The sequence below is a fragment of the Maniola jurtina genome, chromosome 15, assembly GCF_905333055.1.
Source record: "Maniola jurtina chromosome 15, ilManJurt1.1, whole genome shotgun sequence".
In the NCBI taxonomy this organism is placed as follows: Eukaryota; Metazoa; Arthropoda; class Insecta; order Lepidoptera; family Nymphalidae; genus Maniola; species Maniola jurtina.
The window spans coordinates 2082152-2098916 of NC_060043.1; the positions used below are offsets into that span (position 1 = coordinate 2082152).

The 16765-nt window shown below is 36.3% G+C and overlaps 3 protein-coding genes across 4 annotated transcripts in view; 2 read left to right on the plus strand and 1 right to left on the minus strand.

Annotated features, from left to right (window-relative positions):
* The window catches only part of LOC123872418 (palmitoyltransferase ZDHHC8), a 31892-nt gene extending 24782 nt beyond the window's left edge, over positions 1 to 7110 (plus strand). Inside the window, exon 9 of one of the 2 annotated variants that reach the window (XM_045916685.1) lies at positions 917 to 7110. In XM_045916685.1, coding sequence (XP_045772641.1) covers positions 917 to 1289 — 373 coding nt within the window. In that variant the 3' untranslated portion in view covers positions 1290 to 7110. Of the gene's footprint in view, positions 1 to 843 lie in introns of both variants that reach the window. The other variant, XM_045916686.1, reaches the window with a different exon arrangement.
* Positions 7111 to 7634: 524 nt separating this feature from the next.
* Positions 7635 to 9933, plus strand: LOC123872433 (60S ribosomal protein L27). Its single transcript, XM_045916717.1, has 3 exons — positions 7635 to 7732; positions 8081 to 8310; positions 9726 to 9933. Exons 2-3 carry the CDS (start codon positions 8092 to 8094, stop codon positions 9909 to 9911), a joined length of 405 nt encoding a protein of 134 aa, XP_045772673.1. The 5' UTR covers positions 7635 to 7732; positions 8081 to 8091; the 3' UTR covers positions 9912 to 9933.
* Positions 9934 to 10973: 1040 nt separating this feature from the next.
* On the minus strand, positions 10974 to 16593 carry LOC123872424 (dynactin subunit 2). Its single transcript, XM_045916701.1, has 9 exons — positions 16428 to 16593; positions 16138 to 16340; positions 15519 to 15654; positions 15068 to 15174; positions 14677 to 14793; positions 13694 to 13769; positions 12636 to 12794; positions 11887 to 11983; positions 10974 to 11605 (listed from the first exon to the last, which is right to left on the minus strand). Exons 1-9 carry the CDS (start codon positions 16461 to 16463, stop codon positions 11424 to 11426), a joined length of 1113 nt encoding a protein of 370 aa, XP_045772657.1. The 5' UTR covers positions 16464 to 16593; the 3' UTR covers positions 10974 to 11423.
* Positions 16594 to 16765: the final 172 nt, after the last annotated feature.

The following is a 16765-nucleotide window of genomic DNA, read 5'->3' on the forward strand; positions in this document are numbered from 1 at the left end:
GCTCTTTCTGTTACGTGATCCCATACAAATGACGAATACAACTCAGTGCGTGTTAACCATTTTGAGTGACCAACAACTCACAAACGAAACTCTGTTTTCGAATTGAATTTCGAATGTTTTTTTAATAACATAGGTTCTCTAATAGAATAGTACAGAATACACAATTTCGTTTGTGATTGGTTGGTGTTTCAAAAAGATTAACGCCCACTGAGTTTTTTGTCTCTGTCATTTGTATGGAATTAAATAATAGGGAGAACCCTATATTTACCATTGTCCGTGGATAGAGCATAGCATAGGTTTAACAATGTTGGGAATATTAGAGACACGCTTTTGTACATATTATATCGCGGGTAGGTTTAGGAATTATATTTTATAAAATTTTCTTAGTTTTTATCTCGACACGCCCAATCAACAAAGTTGGATCTACAAATTCGCAACTTTACCGGAGGGCAGTTTAAAGTTAAATTGTAGCATAATAACGTGCTCTTAAAGGTTTAAGGATTATGAAATTTGAAATTAGCATTATTATACTAATTTCGAATCCTAACCTTTTAGGATATCATTTAAATGATAGTTACTTTTTTTTGCTGTCAACTACTCTTCTGCAAAGTTGCGAATTTTTAGATCCTACATTGATTGAGCGTGGCGATCTATCGTTCGTCAATCTGGCAACGCCTCGTTTTGACCGGTAGGCCCTTAAAATTAAGGGCAAACGATAAATGCATACGCCTGAACATTGTTCAACCGACGACGCCCGTGTCGGCGGCGACACAGAGGAAGTTCTGAACGCGAGTCGAGGGGTCGACGCTTCCCCCCGCAGCTCCCGTCTCCTTCTGTCCGTAGGCCGTACGATAACGATAGCGAGCGCTCGGACGAGCTCGCGCGATTAAACCCCTGACGTGAGCGCCGCGCACAGGTCCAACCCCGGCACGCCGACGCAGCCGCGCCGCCCCGACTTCATCGGCGTGCGCGCGTCGCCGCAGCGCCGCTTCCTGTCCGAGGGCGAGCTGCTGCGCGACGCGGCCGCGCCGCACGACGTGCGCGAGCTGGCCGCGTCGCCGCAGCGTGGCACCTACCTGTGGGCGGAGCGGCCCGCGCCCGCCGCGCCGGCCGCGCCCGCGCCCTCGCCGCACGCGCGCCGTCGCGCGCCGCCGCCCGCGCCGCGCCCCGCGCGCCCGCTGTCCTTCGTGCGCGCGCTCGAGGTGCAGGACCAGCTGGAGCGCGCGCCGCCGCCCGCGCCACCCGACCGCGCCTCGGTCTACGACTGCAACTACGAGATCTCCGTGTGAGCCCGGCCGGGGCCCGAAGCCCGCCCGACCCGCATTTTGACTCCCTATTTTCGTGATAGGCCAGTTTAAACCCGACCGAGGCCCGCAGCGGCCGGTCATTCCAAAGATTGTTCTCTTCCTACGCGAGTCACGCACAACGGAGCGACGCCGCGCCGAGTGACTGCCCCTATGAGTGTTTACGATTATTTAACATACGTAACGTGTGATTAGTGTTTTATATTTATGTATATTTGGTGAGCGATTCGTAACTTCAAATAACTCATTCGCACCCGGGTTCGCTGTTTATATAGTCCCCTCGGTGTTGTGTTCGGTGGTGTGTGCTTGCGAACGTGAGGTTGTCGTGGCACGGATCGAAGATTGGAAATCGTAGTTTTTTTAAAGCACCTTATCAGAGACAGAAATCGACTGAGTCGCAAAGTTTGCCTCGTCTGCTTTAAGTGATTCGACTGTGCAGCGAAATTATGAAAAATAATAAATCGATTGTTTGCTCGCTTCTTCCTCTTGACGCATTGAACATAAGTAGCGAGCGAAAAATTAACTTTGATGAAAAATTTGTGCCAAATATTCTGTAGAATATTATGTAGGGCAGATTTTAGTCTTTTCCTTAAATTATTTAATGAAACATAAAATCCACACGTTGACGCGTTCAAACCGACCGCATTTAAATGACAAAGATGGCAGTACATAAAATAGTCTTGTAATTTATAGGGCTGTATATTTTGTTATAATAATATTGTATAAATACAAACTTCTTGCAATTGCTTTAAATATTCATACAATAAATCGTAAGCATATAAAAATAAAAAAAACTTATTGACATCATTAGCTCCAATTGCTGGGTCTAGAAACTTGAGTTTTTTGTTGGTTTTTTTTCTATAATGTAGATCCCCCCACTAAGAACATTTTATTAGAAATTGGCCCTGAGCGAAGTCAAGGCGTGTCACCTAGCAATCTATATGTACAAGAATGTATTTTCGAATATGTATAAACAAATAGAATACTGCCTCACAATTTTCAAAAAACAGTTTCTTCTGACCGTAAAAATATTTATTAAGTGCAGAAATAATTTTATTTCCTTACAACATAGTCATGAAGCAAATAATAATTGAAGATCTTTTACTCTACTCCCATTTCTTTTAGAATCTCTAATTTTTTTCGCATGTCTTCATTTACTTTCATTCATGTGACTAAATGTTGACAAAGAATCGGATTACTGACTAAATATAATCGATAAAGTAATGATGTAGCTAGGAAATGTGTAAAAAAATGTAGTTTTTGTAAGAAATACGTATTTAGCCCAGAGTGAGCAATATAGGTTGTTGTTAAAGGGTCATTATAAAATAGAGAAGCAAAATATTAAAAACATGATGAATCAAAAAAAATGTATTCAAAACTACACTAAATTTAAGTGCAGTGCTCTCTTCGATTCTATTTCGAAAAGACAAAAGGTTTGATTTGGCCTTCGCCAGGTATTCATTTATCTACAGCAAAACATTTACTAAATTGACAAAACTAAATTAAGATTAATTCTTCAACCCATTGGCCTACTTGCACCTTAAACTGATTTGGTAAATTTTTTAATGCTGCTACTTATTGACAACCGTATTATACTGTTACTTATTGGCAAAAAACAGTAATGCTTTTGCCAAAAAGTGACAGCATTACAAAATTAAAAAAAAAAGAATATTAGCCATGCTAATCATAACTAGTACTCCCCTTCCCCTCCAATTAAGCGTAAAGCTTGTGCCAGGAGGGGATACGACAATAGTGCAACGGGTGGGGTTTGAACCGCTGACTTTTCGGAATTCAGTCCGCTCCTCAACCGTTGAACTATCGAGGCTTCAATTTAACTAAATGTTCAGGTTGATTCCGGAAAACTTGCATTGAAATCGCAATTGTCATGGTTGACTGAATTTATAGTATTCTTTTTACAACAATATGTCAACCAATCAGACAGAGGTGATTGCGATCGACACACTGTACTGTCAAACCACCGCACTAGGGTCCTAGTTTAACTGCCCTTGTGCAAGTGGGCCTTGAATATAAAATGTATAAAAAATGGGGCACTATACTTAGTTTAGTTTGGGAACGTCAGAATCGACGTCATATTTTTATTGATTTGAATATATGACCCAAGATCTCATCTCTTTCCGAATTTTTACAGCCCATTAAGATATGTACTTAGAGATTTTGTCATGGGATTAAAAAATATCAGAGATTCCCGATTATTATTAAAAGCAAAACGTTTCCAATGAAAGAACGAATTGGGCAATTTAAAACTTAAATAAATTAATGATTAAGACTGGCAACAGAAGATTGTTTTTTGTACTGTATTGCCATTTACAACACGTTTACGACTCACTTAGTATTAAAAAATTTATTAAAATATAACATTGTGGTAAATTGTGTGAGTTGCATTGAATTAAAAATTCGCATTTTCCTGAATGGTTAAGTATAATAATAATTATTATTATAATTTGTGTATATAGGATATTTATTGTGTTTGTCATACCAATAAAATGTACCAAGTCATTAGACGGATAAATAATTTTATTGAATTATTTTACCATAACATAGCACCCTCCGAACTGAAGTGACCTAATCCAAAATTGACACTTTGCAAACCGACTAGTTGAAATGTCACTGTGGCTGAACATAGGGCAATTTTTTGAAAATTATATTCATTGGTAGCTTTTTGTATACTTTTGGCAACTTTCTAGAGAAGTTTCTGTGATTCGACGTGTATTTATTTGAGGTGATATATCTATACGGACGGGATATTGTTTAAAGCCCAGAAGTTTTAGTTAAATATGTGCATATCTTTATTAACTGGATACTGGTGAAGAAAAACATCACGGGCCAACAGCGGAAGTTGTGATTGTCTCATTGCGAAAGAATGATAACCGCAAATCTCTTATGTTCTATTTCTTATAATATTTTGAGTTATGTCACTTTCGTTCTGGAGATGTGACACCATGTGGTTGACATATTGTTAATTTTTTTTAAGTAAACTATAGGTGTAATAGTCTGTTGTAAATATATTATATTTATATCGTTAAATGTTAGGGTTTTGTACAATATAGATATATTAATGTTTTCTAGATTTAGTATGGAACACAAAATATAACTCTTCGTATATATTATATGATATATTTCATCTATAAATGTACAGCTAAATGGTAATATTTCTGTATACCTAGGGAGGATAAGTTTGTAAATAGTTCGTATATAAACATTAAATATATAAGATTTACTATGTATAGTTACTGTTATTAGATGTTACTATTATGTATCTTTAATTCTGTTTACTTTGTATTTATTTACGGTGCCAGTAACTAGTATCGTTTTTATTTCCTCTTATTGACATATCAGTAGTTCTTTTCTTTCTTTTTTTCCAAATTATGGATGAGCGGGTACACGTTATTTCCTAGGTTAATTCCCGTAGTAAATTGTGTTCAGAAGTTGGAATAAAAATTAAAAAAGTGTTCGATTATAATTTAAGAATAGAGTAAATTAAAAATTTGCGGGTAGTTTACTTTTTGCTCGCAGCAGTATTATTTTGGTCTAAATTCTGTAAATACTTTGGACGAGTCACAATTATTGTATTCAATGAAATTTTTTTTTATTATTATTGATGAAGTTTCAGTAAATTGGTGTACCTGCCGACTACCATCATGTTAATTCAATGTTAGGGTGTGTACTTCATAGTGAAAAAGTTTTATTTCTGCCTTTTTTATACGAAACAATTATGTTCAAAATTTACATCTCTGCACTTGCAATATTTGCTTGAACTTTGATGTCAACTAAAATTACCAATTTTCAATACCCGACAAGAAATATTGCACATCGAACTTTAGAAAGAGACAATGGTTTTGTGGAGCGTTGCCTCTGTCGTTGAGACCGATGTAACGTCACATAGGTATGAGTGACAGAGACGACGTTCTACGAAGCAGAAATCTCTTTCTAAAGTACGATGTGCAATATTTCCTGCCAGGCACTGTCGGTCGAATTTGATATACATAATTGTTTCGTAATAATGTTCTATAAGAAAATATCTTTTATTTCCACATTCCGTTTCTCAAGACTTCTAGTATCGATATAAAAACGCCACTGCGTACTTAATTTTATACGCATTTGTTTTTGGAGTAATTGACCAAAATAATTGTATTAATTTTATGTCAAAATAACTTACAATGGGTGTGTACTAACCAGGAGCATTTCACAAAGGAACTCGGTTTTTAAACATTACCTTACAATGGCGCTGTGCCTAACTATACCGAAGGAACAATTCACTTTTGATGAGCAATGTTCGGAGTTGTGTCACTATTCAATATAAAAGTGCGCGATTTGATGCTCAGCTTGAAGTACTCTCAGATATAACGTGTAACGCTCGAAACTCTGACATTACAGACAAATGCTCCTGGTCAGTAGGCGCCTAGTGTATTTACACTATCAGACATGTTGCCATTACTCAAAATTAAAATATCTAGACCAGAAGTTGACATCATCATTGACTTTGAGAATTTACATAATCTTAGTTTATTGTGCTTTTTACTTCCTTGATATTAGGACTATAATATTATATTCATGTTTTTTTATCATAAACTCGACTCTTGATATGGCTTAGAAACTGGTTAAAGTCGTGGGCGGTTTAAGGCTTAGGCTGTTTAGTAGATCAATAATCTAATTTTTATGCTGAATGCCTTGCTTTTAGAAAATCCAAAATACTGCAATGCAAAACCATGATGATATCGGTTCTTGTAAAGTTGATGTCAGGTAAAAATAAGGTAAAAATGTTTGAGCAGTGGGTGATTAATCAATATGTAAAGCGAGGTGTGATTGCTGAGTTGTCTGTGCTGCCGCGCTATTGGTTCATCAGTCAACATTTCGTTTCCCACGCTGTAGGAAAGCCCGACGCTAACTGTGCATTAAACGCTACTATAACATCATAAAAAAGAATTACTTGATCGTTTTAATCCGGTTCGAAGGACCAATATCGTGAATTATGTGTAAGCTGCTAAAACGAGACTTTTTTTCTTAGAACTGGGCGCGACTTTAATCGCTAGCTATTCCCGATTAAAAGCAAAACATATACTGATTGATGTATACAAACTATTTGGTCAACTTTTGAAAAAGTTAAGTATTTTAAGTATGGCTTCATGTTGATTTTTGTACAGTCAGCATCAGGTGAATGTGAGCTGCTAAGATACCTGCTTAAATGCCTACCATATACTTAGGTTTAATTAATGTATAATAGATAGTTTCAAAAACAAAGAGTGATTGTTGAAAAAAAGTTTTTGAAATACATAATAACACTTTCCATCTATAGAAAGATCGTTCTACAAAGTCGTTTAGATAAATGACCTCTGAAGGACGCAATTAAGTGTAATTCAGCTTGAACAGGGCTGCAGCCTAAAATTTAATAAAGACGTCTTTTTCTGTCCTCTAGCTCCACAAGAGATAACAAGTGCCGTCGAAAGACAGGTCATGTGACCTAGTCTCGTTTTATGTATTAAAATGCTTTGGCAGCTCATGTATTTCGTGCTGACTGTACAATTACATGTTCCCTTCTTCATTGTAAAATAAGTTTTTACTTAAGAGTTACGAATGGTAGTTTAGTGTTTTGACATTATAGCTCAAAGTGTGTCTGGAGGAACATCAGCTGCGATAAAGACTAACATGTATAATAGAACCTCCTCAGAATCGTTATGACCTACATGTATGTGACAGTGTTTTATTTTTGTATTTTGATAAAATTTGTGTAAATAATTTTCTTATTTTATTGATATTAAACTCAATTAATCAAGCAGCGTTTGATTTTGTAAGCGATTTTTTATTTATTTTGTACATCCCTTAACCAGTCCTTACTCCTTACTAACAATGTATTCAGTTGTATCAAAGTAAGATTAGGAAAGTCTATGACCTTGTCCAAAAGGAGAATTTGGCGCGTACCCAAGCGTTCAGAAAAATAACGCGCGAGCATTCATGTCGACGCGTTTCCTTTGATTTTTACGTGTACCTTCTCGCGTAAACTGGACGCAAATTGCTGATACTACTCTAGTATATTGAGGCTCGACTTGCGCAAGCGACTTATTCATAGTTTTACCCGTAGAGTTATTAAGTACTAATAGTACACCTGTACCGTGTAGTGTACCTGTACTGTGAAGTACCTGTTCATAGGTCGGTGAGTTTTAAATAATTTTTATTTTTTCCATTTTTCAAACTGCATGTGCTTCCCGCCAGAAAAATAATGACAAGTCTATGGTAACCGTCGCTTATGCACTGTACTCCAATAATAATTTTCGGACTATTCGGTTATCAAGAGACTATACTTTAAATATAATTTTGATGCTGGCAGCACTAGACTTCCAACGTCAATGTCATTCTAGTAGTCTATAACATTTCTTTTGTCTGTGGTCTTTTCTTGTCAACGGGTTTAGAGTGTGAGTTTCGAAAATTTATTGAAAATTATATCTAAATAAATCCGTGGAAATGAGTGAATTTAAAAGTTGAAATGAGGACCAGCCATGGATTTGTTATATTACCATAATATGCAACAAATATTTTTTTCTTTACACCTGGATCTTTACTCACAAGTCTAACCAAAGTTGATGTATTCTATGGAAAAACAATACGTTTTGACACGAAACCTAAGTGTTTGGAATTGTAAAATAAGATTAGGACGTGTTATAGTTACCTGTCGTGCCAATAAATAAAGTGCCTACCCAGTGTAGTAATACGGAAGTTTAAAAATTAAAGTGAGATTTGAAGGTTAGTTTTTGTATTTTCAGATACACCCATCATGGGTAAGATTATGAAGCCTGGGAAGGTGGTGCTGGTCCTAAGCGGCCGGTACGCAGGGCGCAAAGCCATCGTAGTGAAGAACTACGACGAAGGGACGTCTGACAAGCCCTATGGTCATGCGTTCGTCGCTGGTATTGATAGGTATCCACGCAAAGTCCACAAGAGGATGGGCAAGAACAAAATCCACAAGAGATCAAAGATAAAGCCTTTTGTCAAGGTGAGTACAGTTTGGAGGTTATGTTTTGGTGCCTAAACAAGTTGTTTTGTTAGTGATAAAGATGAACATGGTAACTAAACTACCTGCAAGAAGAGTCAAATAATAAACTTATGTTCCTGTTAATGCAATATTTTCTATAACTAATTGGCATTAAAATTACAATTTTAAAATGTGCTTACAATTTGTTATTAATGTTTAACTTTGCATTGTATGTATATTTTGGTGATAATATCTACTGCAGATATGAAATAATGGATGACACCTACTGTCCAAAGAATCAAACCTAACATGCTCAGTGAAAAATTAATGAACATAATAAAATCAGTAGTTGTGATATTCACATAAAAGTTAAACTTATGTATTGACACTTATTTCTAGCATGTTTCTACTATTATTGTAATTAATATGACTTATGTTATACTACTTACTATCCATACTAATGTTACAAATGCGAAAATGTGCCTTTAAACCTGTTCATTTGTTTAACCAATTTTGATGAAATATAATATAGAGATAGCTTTCACCCTGTGCAAAGGACACAATCTTTTTGTCCTGTAAAATCAAAGAGTTTCCATGGCATTTCCACCCAATTTTTAAATGCATATCTAAAATTGCAGGACGAGCAGGATTCCCATGGGATTTTTCAAAACCTAAATCCATACTGATGAAATTATGGGCATCATCTATTTAGTACAGAGATAGCTTATATCCCAGAGATGGATATAGGCTGTATTTTATCCCAGAAAAGTATTAGAGTCCAAGTGGGAGTGGGATTTAAAAAAATCGCAATCTATGTGGACAAAGTTGCAGGCATCATCTAGGCCTCAATCTTTTTGAAAGCTAACATGCAGCAAATATATAAAGAACTCTGACATTGAACTTGCACAGTGGGTGATTTACATACCTGATTAGTGATACAAAGGGATACAGGATGGTGAGGGCAGAGTGAACTAGAGTGAGGAAACTCTTGGTTTGATCCTAAATCGATGATAATATGTCAAATATTAGGCAATGGGTGATGTAAAATACAAAAAAATGATTTTAGGTCAATGGGAAGTATGTACCCTATAGGATATGTAGGGTTTCTTGACGGACACGACGGACGGGCGGACAGACAGACAACAAGACAACAAAGTTCCGTTTTTCGTTTTGAGGTAGGGAACCCTAAAAAATAAGTTACTCATAGGCTACCTAGAGTTATGTTGGATGCCTGCCAGTTATGTTGAAGTGAAGATTTGATGCCTCCCAGTGATGTTGAAGTGAACTTTTGTTATAAGTTCCCTGTTAAGAACTGTGGTAAGAGTACCTGTGTTACAGCCTATTCATCAGTAAACTGTTCATAGGATTGAACCAAACCATATAGCTATGTACAGATGAGAGCTATGTAATCTAAACTTCTTTTCTTTTCCTTCCAGGTAGTAAACTACAACCACCTCATGCCCACACGTTACTCGGTTGACTTCAGCTTTGAGAAGTTCAGCGCAAAAGACCTTAAGGACCCCTCCAAACGCAAGAAGCTGCGCTTCAACACAAGAGTTCGCTTCGAGGAGAGATACAAGAGCGGAAAGAACAAATGGTTCTTCCAGAAGCTTAGGTTCTAAGATAAATAAACTCTAAAAATTACCTATTTTTGTTTTATTTTGAGCTATTTCCATTAAGGTGCATGCGACGGGTCTTCCCGCGAAATTCTTTAATTTGATTTTTCACAATCTGTAAACTAATACGACTAATATCTTCACAGGTTTATATAAAAATATTTTCTTTTAAGGGGCCAGTTTAAAAATCTATTAGTTTTAGTGAAGAAGTTTAGTTACAGTATCGACTAATTTGTGAGTAACTCATTATTTTGACTAATTTCTTAAACTGAACACTTTCAAGTAAAGATTTTTACGTAATCCTGTGTAGAGGATACTGCCATTGTCGGAATTAAAATGCCATAAGCCTACTTTGTCTTATTAATTTACAAATTGCGAAAAACCAAATTAAATTTGAATTTCGCAGGCAGACCCGTCTCATATATATACCTTAACTGCAAAAAGTACGTACGTAAACTCAGTTTTTAGGAATTCCTACATACATGTTTGGCAATAAAAAACTGCTTTTTGCAGTTTAGAACAAGGACTTAGTTACAAGAAGGATGTTGGTGATTTGGCGAAGTTTCCGCAACTTGCCAGTAATTGAACCTGAAATGTTTTTCTTGCAAGGCGAAAATTTATCTCTGCCAATAATATTTATTTTTAAAAAGAAAAAAGGGTCATCAACCTTAAAGCTGACGTGGCGTGGGTTACATGGAATCTTATGGTGCACGCAAAACGAAGCCTAATCCGAGGTGTATGACTGCATTGTACAAAAACGGATCGCAATGTATTTCACTCATACTCAATTGAATTAATCTGCAGCTCGCTCCGGCAATGCGCGGGACTTCAATTACTTTTATACATGGCATAATCTTTGAAAAGAGCAATCGCGGAGTTTCTTGCTGGTTCTCGGTAGGAAAGACAATCTGAACCTGCGGTAGATGCTTTTGACAATTCAAAAGTACTTGTAAAAGTCATTAAATAAAAATATTTTGAATTTTGAATGATCTGCGTAAATGGCCATGTTGCATCTTCAGATTGGACTACTTTTGCACACACTAGGTACCTTCTTGAATAAAACGACCCTTGCTATATAATTGCTTTATTTTTAAATAAATTAATCAAGCAGTCTATGTACCTAAACCTAGCTATCGAATATACTGTAATTATATTCAATTATAGGAAAATTAATTCGTATTTAATATTATGAAAATTGTAGTTAGTCACTTGGTAATGTGTGATTGTGATTACAAGTTAGGTAGTAAAACAGAAAAATATATCAATTTTCGAATTCTCTGGAATAAAATTACAACGAAACATCTTTGAATTAACTAGAAATAAAGAATTGTAGATTCAAGCAGTATGAATAGATTATGACACAAAATTGCTAATATTTTTTATTTTACTATACTGAGAATCTGTTTATTACAATTTCATTTTATATCTAGCAAGTGTATAATCTGTGCTTATATTTTTTAAATAGCAACCCTGAGAGTAAAGTAAAAATTTAAAGCGCGCCTAATATAATCTGTATCATCACGCTGAAGCAAGTTTCGCGATCCTTTCGTCTAACTTCTTAATTTCTTTCTGTAGGCTGTCTATGTTGTGAGCGAAGACCTCTTGAACACCTTGAAGTAATTCCTTGTTGTTTTGAACACCACTTGATATGGTGCTCTGTAAGGTTTCTAGTTCTGTTAGGGACTTGCCAAAGTTGCTAGCTGTAAAAATTAAAAAAAGAAAAAAAAATCAGAAATCACATATTGACACATATAATGACTAGCTAGCTATAATTATAGTAGCTGAAAGTTCACATATATTTTACTATTGTTGTACTTTTAGAAAATTTTAAACGCAAGCAAAAAAATAAAGATTAAAAAAAGGATGAAGGACGAAAAAAAGAAAAAAAAATAAGGCTTGTACAAGAAGTAGGTAGGTCGATTTTCCGATCTCTTCAGCTAGAAGGCTACCAAAACCTACAGTAAAAAAGTCACACATTTACCTTGATTATGAAGAGCTTCGAGCGCCTCCATTCGCTCCAAAATTTCGGAATGCGATACACCATCTATTTGTATTAATAGTTTGTACAATTCCTTCACCTGTAAAGACAAGAAAAAATAAATTTAGAAACATTTGGACCGACATGACGAAACCAAAAAGGTGCTCTTGGTTTTACGAAGGATTTTTTAAAGAGGCTGTTTATTCGATATTCTATCAATAAAAATCACATTAAAAATCTATTTTCTTTCAATCAAAATTACTACTTGCGTAAATTTTGTACTCTCTCATTTCCCTCATTGTCATTCTAAGATACCTGTGTCCAGTGATGGCCGGTGATGGGTATAATGATGTTTCAAGATATTCAGAAAGTCAGCTAGTACTCAATAATAGAAATATTTGTATTCAAATATACTTTTCCTACCTTACAAAGTATCTACTTTTGAATTGACATTTACCACTGGTTCGGAATGCCTTTCCTACCGAGAAGAACCAGCAAGACACTCATAAAAAGAAATAATTTGAGAACTCTAAGAAAAAAATAATTTACAAGTGTGTGTGTGTGTGTGTGTGTGAAAGTGGCGGTGTTCCCACTAGATTACAACATATGGTTTATTCAAGGGGCAGACCAACAAATTCCTGAAAGGCCGCACCTCTGGTGCTACAAATGTTCACGGGTAGTGGTAATCATTTAACATCAGGTGACCCGCCAGCCCGTTCGCTCGCTATTTTGTATAAAAAAAGGAAAGTTACCTTGGCTTCAACTTCAGGGTCCGCAGGTTGGACGGCGGCCTTCAGAGCCTCAACATTAGTGAGGAGAGAGGTGACCCTCGCTTCAGCGGCCGCTAAATCTGCCGGTCGCAACAGTGTGGCTTGGTTAGCGAGAGATGCCGCTGCGCCGCACAGGGTTGCCTGTTCATAAAAACAAAAACTTGTTGCCTGCCATCTATACTAATAAATAAAATTGGAGTGTCTGTCTGTAATTTCGAAATAACTACCACATATTAAAGTCATATGGTTATTTGAACGATACCATAACTGAATCACACATTTTTAAAATTTTTGTCTGTCTGTCTGTCTGTTTGAAAAGGCTAATCTTCGGAACGGCTGAACCAATTTTGACGGGATTTTCACATACAAGTAGAGGATTGACCAGGGTGTAACATAGGCTACTTTTTTAACCGACTTTCAAGAAGGGAGTTGTGTTTTTCTACCTATGTACACCGAAATCTCCGAGATTGCTGAACCGATTTGCATCATTGCTTTTTTAATCGATAGAGGAACTTTGCGACATTGTTTCATAAAAAATTTGGATTCCAACTCCTCAATCCTGATGCTGCAGGGTATCTGACCAATCCACGCGGGCGAAGCTGCGGGCATCAGCTAGTAATACATATATAACAACTTAAAGTTAACATTAATATTTTAAGTAACTCTAACAAGAGATCTCTTTAAAAACTCTACTAACGTGACAGGGTGTTTTGTTGGTTTGTCCTTCAATCACGCTGCAGTGAATCGACATTATTTCTTGCATGGATATAGTGAAAAACCTGGAGTAACATAACCTACTTTTGAAAGTCCCATAGGAACTCTTTGATTTCCAGGATGGATTTCATGATTCTCATGGATTCCAGGATTTCATTCTTATGGGATTTTTAAAAACCTACATCCACACGGACGAAGTCACGGGTATCGTCTAGTATAAGATAAATAGTATCACTGTAGAGGCATGCAACCTCTCAGCCGATGACGTCGGCTGGCTTTACACAGCTGCCAATAGTGACTGATTCATAAAATATGTATTTTAATACCTCTCCAGTGGCAGCTTGGAGTCTTCGAAATGCCTCTTCATCTCTGACACCAGCCGCTTGTTCCAGTTTATGTAACCTAAAAAGTATTGGTATTATTATCATCATCATCATCAGCATCAACAACCGGTAGACACCCACTGACATAGGATATAGGTCTCTTGTAGGGACTTTCACATGCCAGGGTTGGTAAATACCAAATCCTTTTTACCCCTTTGAATATTTAATCTATACTAATATTATAAATGCGAAAGTGTGCCTGTCTGTCTGTCTACTACGCTTTCACGGCTCAACTGCTGAACTGATTTTAATGAAATTTTGTACAGACTTAGGATACATTCCCGGGAAGGACATAGGCTACTTTTTATCCCGGAAAAACAAACAGTACCCGCGGGATTCCTAAATACTCATCCGCTTGATAGATTTGTATGTTTGGTACCGAGATAGCTTGCGTCCCTGTTATTGTCATAGGCAACTTTTTATCCCAGAAAATCAAACAGTTCCCACGGGATCTCTAAAAACCAAATCCACGCGGACGAAGTCGCGGGCATCCTCTAGTCTAAAATAAATTTAATTTAATTAAAGCAAATAAATAAATTGAAATGCAAAATAATAAAAATGTTGCATAAAATAAGAAATTCTTGCTAGTACCAGATAAACTTTAAATCTAAGAAAATAATAAATAGTATATTAAAACACATTAAATTCTGATCACATATAACAGTTCTTTTTTATTTGATTGGTGCCCATTTTGAAATTTAAATTATTTGTTGTTACAGCAGCAATAGAAATACACAAGCTATGAAAATTTCAACTCTACATCTCAGTTAATGAGATACAAGACCACTGACAGACATATGGACAGACAGACAAACAGATAGTGGAGGCTTGGTAATAGGGTCCTGTTGGCACCCTTAAGCCACGGAATCCTAAGAAGATCAGATGTATTAAATGACCCAAAAATGCCAGTACCTAACCCAACTTACCTATGTTCAAGCTGTGCTATTCTCGCAGTCTGTGCCAAGTTAACTTCTGGTTTTAGCTTGAGGCGCGCGGTGACTAGCTCCCCTTGTTTCTTTTTACCATTTGCACTAAGATATTCTCTGCAAATTATTAATACACATATTTTAAATACAAAGGTATCAAAAAAGTAGTTTGGATAACTGCAACGTGTTGCTACTAGATGGATTTGATCCCACCAGTGGGATAGTGAGCGATTGAAGTATTGCACCAAATGGGTTTGATCTCATTACTGTTCTAGCAGCTTCCACATCAGTTCAGGCACCAAGTTTATTTAGACCAGCCGCTTCTTTCTTTTCAATGTTCCCTAACATTCAAAAAAATTTGTGTATTCATCTTCTATGAAATACTTCTTACTTTAATTTTTCAGCTTTTGGATCAATTAGCTCTCCTTCTTCAAGTTTTAGTTCTTCCAGAAGTTTCTTAGTTGTGTTGATCTGTACCGCCAGCTTAGAATGTTCATCCTATGGAAATGAAACAATAATTTTCATATCAGCTGTTACCCTGTATCCATCATAATATTATTATATATATAAATTGTGAAATTATGTTATCAGAATGAAGATGTGTACAAAATTTCTAAACTAAACTTAAATGACAGGTCTATATGTATTGTTATCCCTTTTAAAATGCCCAGAAGAATCAGAAAAAATAGCACTAGACTTAGACCTGTCAAATTAGTTCAAGTTTAGAGATTAAGTACAATAATTAGCTTATCTAGTAAACAGAGAAAAATGAGCATAAAATGGAAGTGGAGAAATAAAGTACGGCTAAAAAAGGTGGGTGTTGGCTATATGATGAAACTTACCTTTTCACTTTCAGTGGCCTTGTTCTGCTGCTCAGTAACCTGTTCCAGCAGTTCAGAGAACTCACACCGCAATCTGTTGTATCGTTCTATAGTTGACTCAGGTTCACCCGCTGCAGCGAGCTCCCATTCACCAGCCCTGTTCAATTATACATCATCATCAACTCATTGCCGGCTCACTACTGAGTACAGGTCTTCTATCTGAATGAGAAGGGTTTGGCCACAGACCTACAAGTATAGCTACAGTGCTACAAGTATACACAAGCCCATAACTGTTGAACTGAATGTGGTAAAATTTATATACTCATATTAAAAGCTAACATGTTAGACACTAGATGCCCTTAAGTTTCTCCTCATGAATTTTGGTTTTTAAAAATCCTATGTGAACTCTTCAATTTTCATGAATAATGTGGCCTGTATCTGGGATGCAAACTTTCTCTGTACAAAATAGATGACACCCGTAACTTCCTGTTTGTTCTAGGTCTATCCCCAGGTTGCACTATCTCTATACAAATTTCATCAAAATGGATTCGAAAAGATGGGCCCTGAAAAGCTAGTAAACAGACAGACAAACTTACATAATATGTATTTATAAAATAAATATGGAATTGGCCCTTCTTACCTGTAACCTATGCGAGTTTTCCTACTTAACCGATCCGAAAAATCAACGTTTCCTGTGAGAAATTTTCCTTTGAACTTGTTAAATGAATCCTTCACAGAAAGATGTAGTTGCTCGATGTATTCATTTTCTTCTTCTTCGTAGGGCTCCGGTTGATCCGCCTCGGGTAAATCACCCGTTTCATAAACATCGGGCTGATCGTACGCCTAAAAATATTAGTTTTTTATACAAAATCGACTAAATACAAAAAATCAATAATAATATTCCCTCTTGTCGTCGCAAAAAACACATACTATGCCTGGGAGATTCTCGTATTTTGGATCTGCCATGATAAACTAATAATATTATGGAATAACTTAATTAACTTAGTTTAAATTAAAGTTTTTTAGGTTTATAGCAAACGTTCACTTTATTTAGAAAAAGATGACGTCATTTGCCGTGTGAGGAACAGAGGAAAAACAAAACGTCATGTACGTCAAAACTGTGTCAAGATCTTTCATAGACTTTTTGAAAGATCTTGACAGCTTTTCGCATCGAGATAAGACCAAAATATAAGAGATAATATTTAATAAGAGAGATTATTATATTATAAGATATTAGTAATCATTATAATTATTGCTTCGTTACAGTG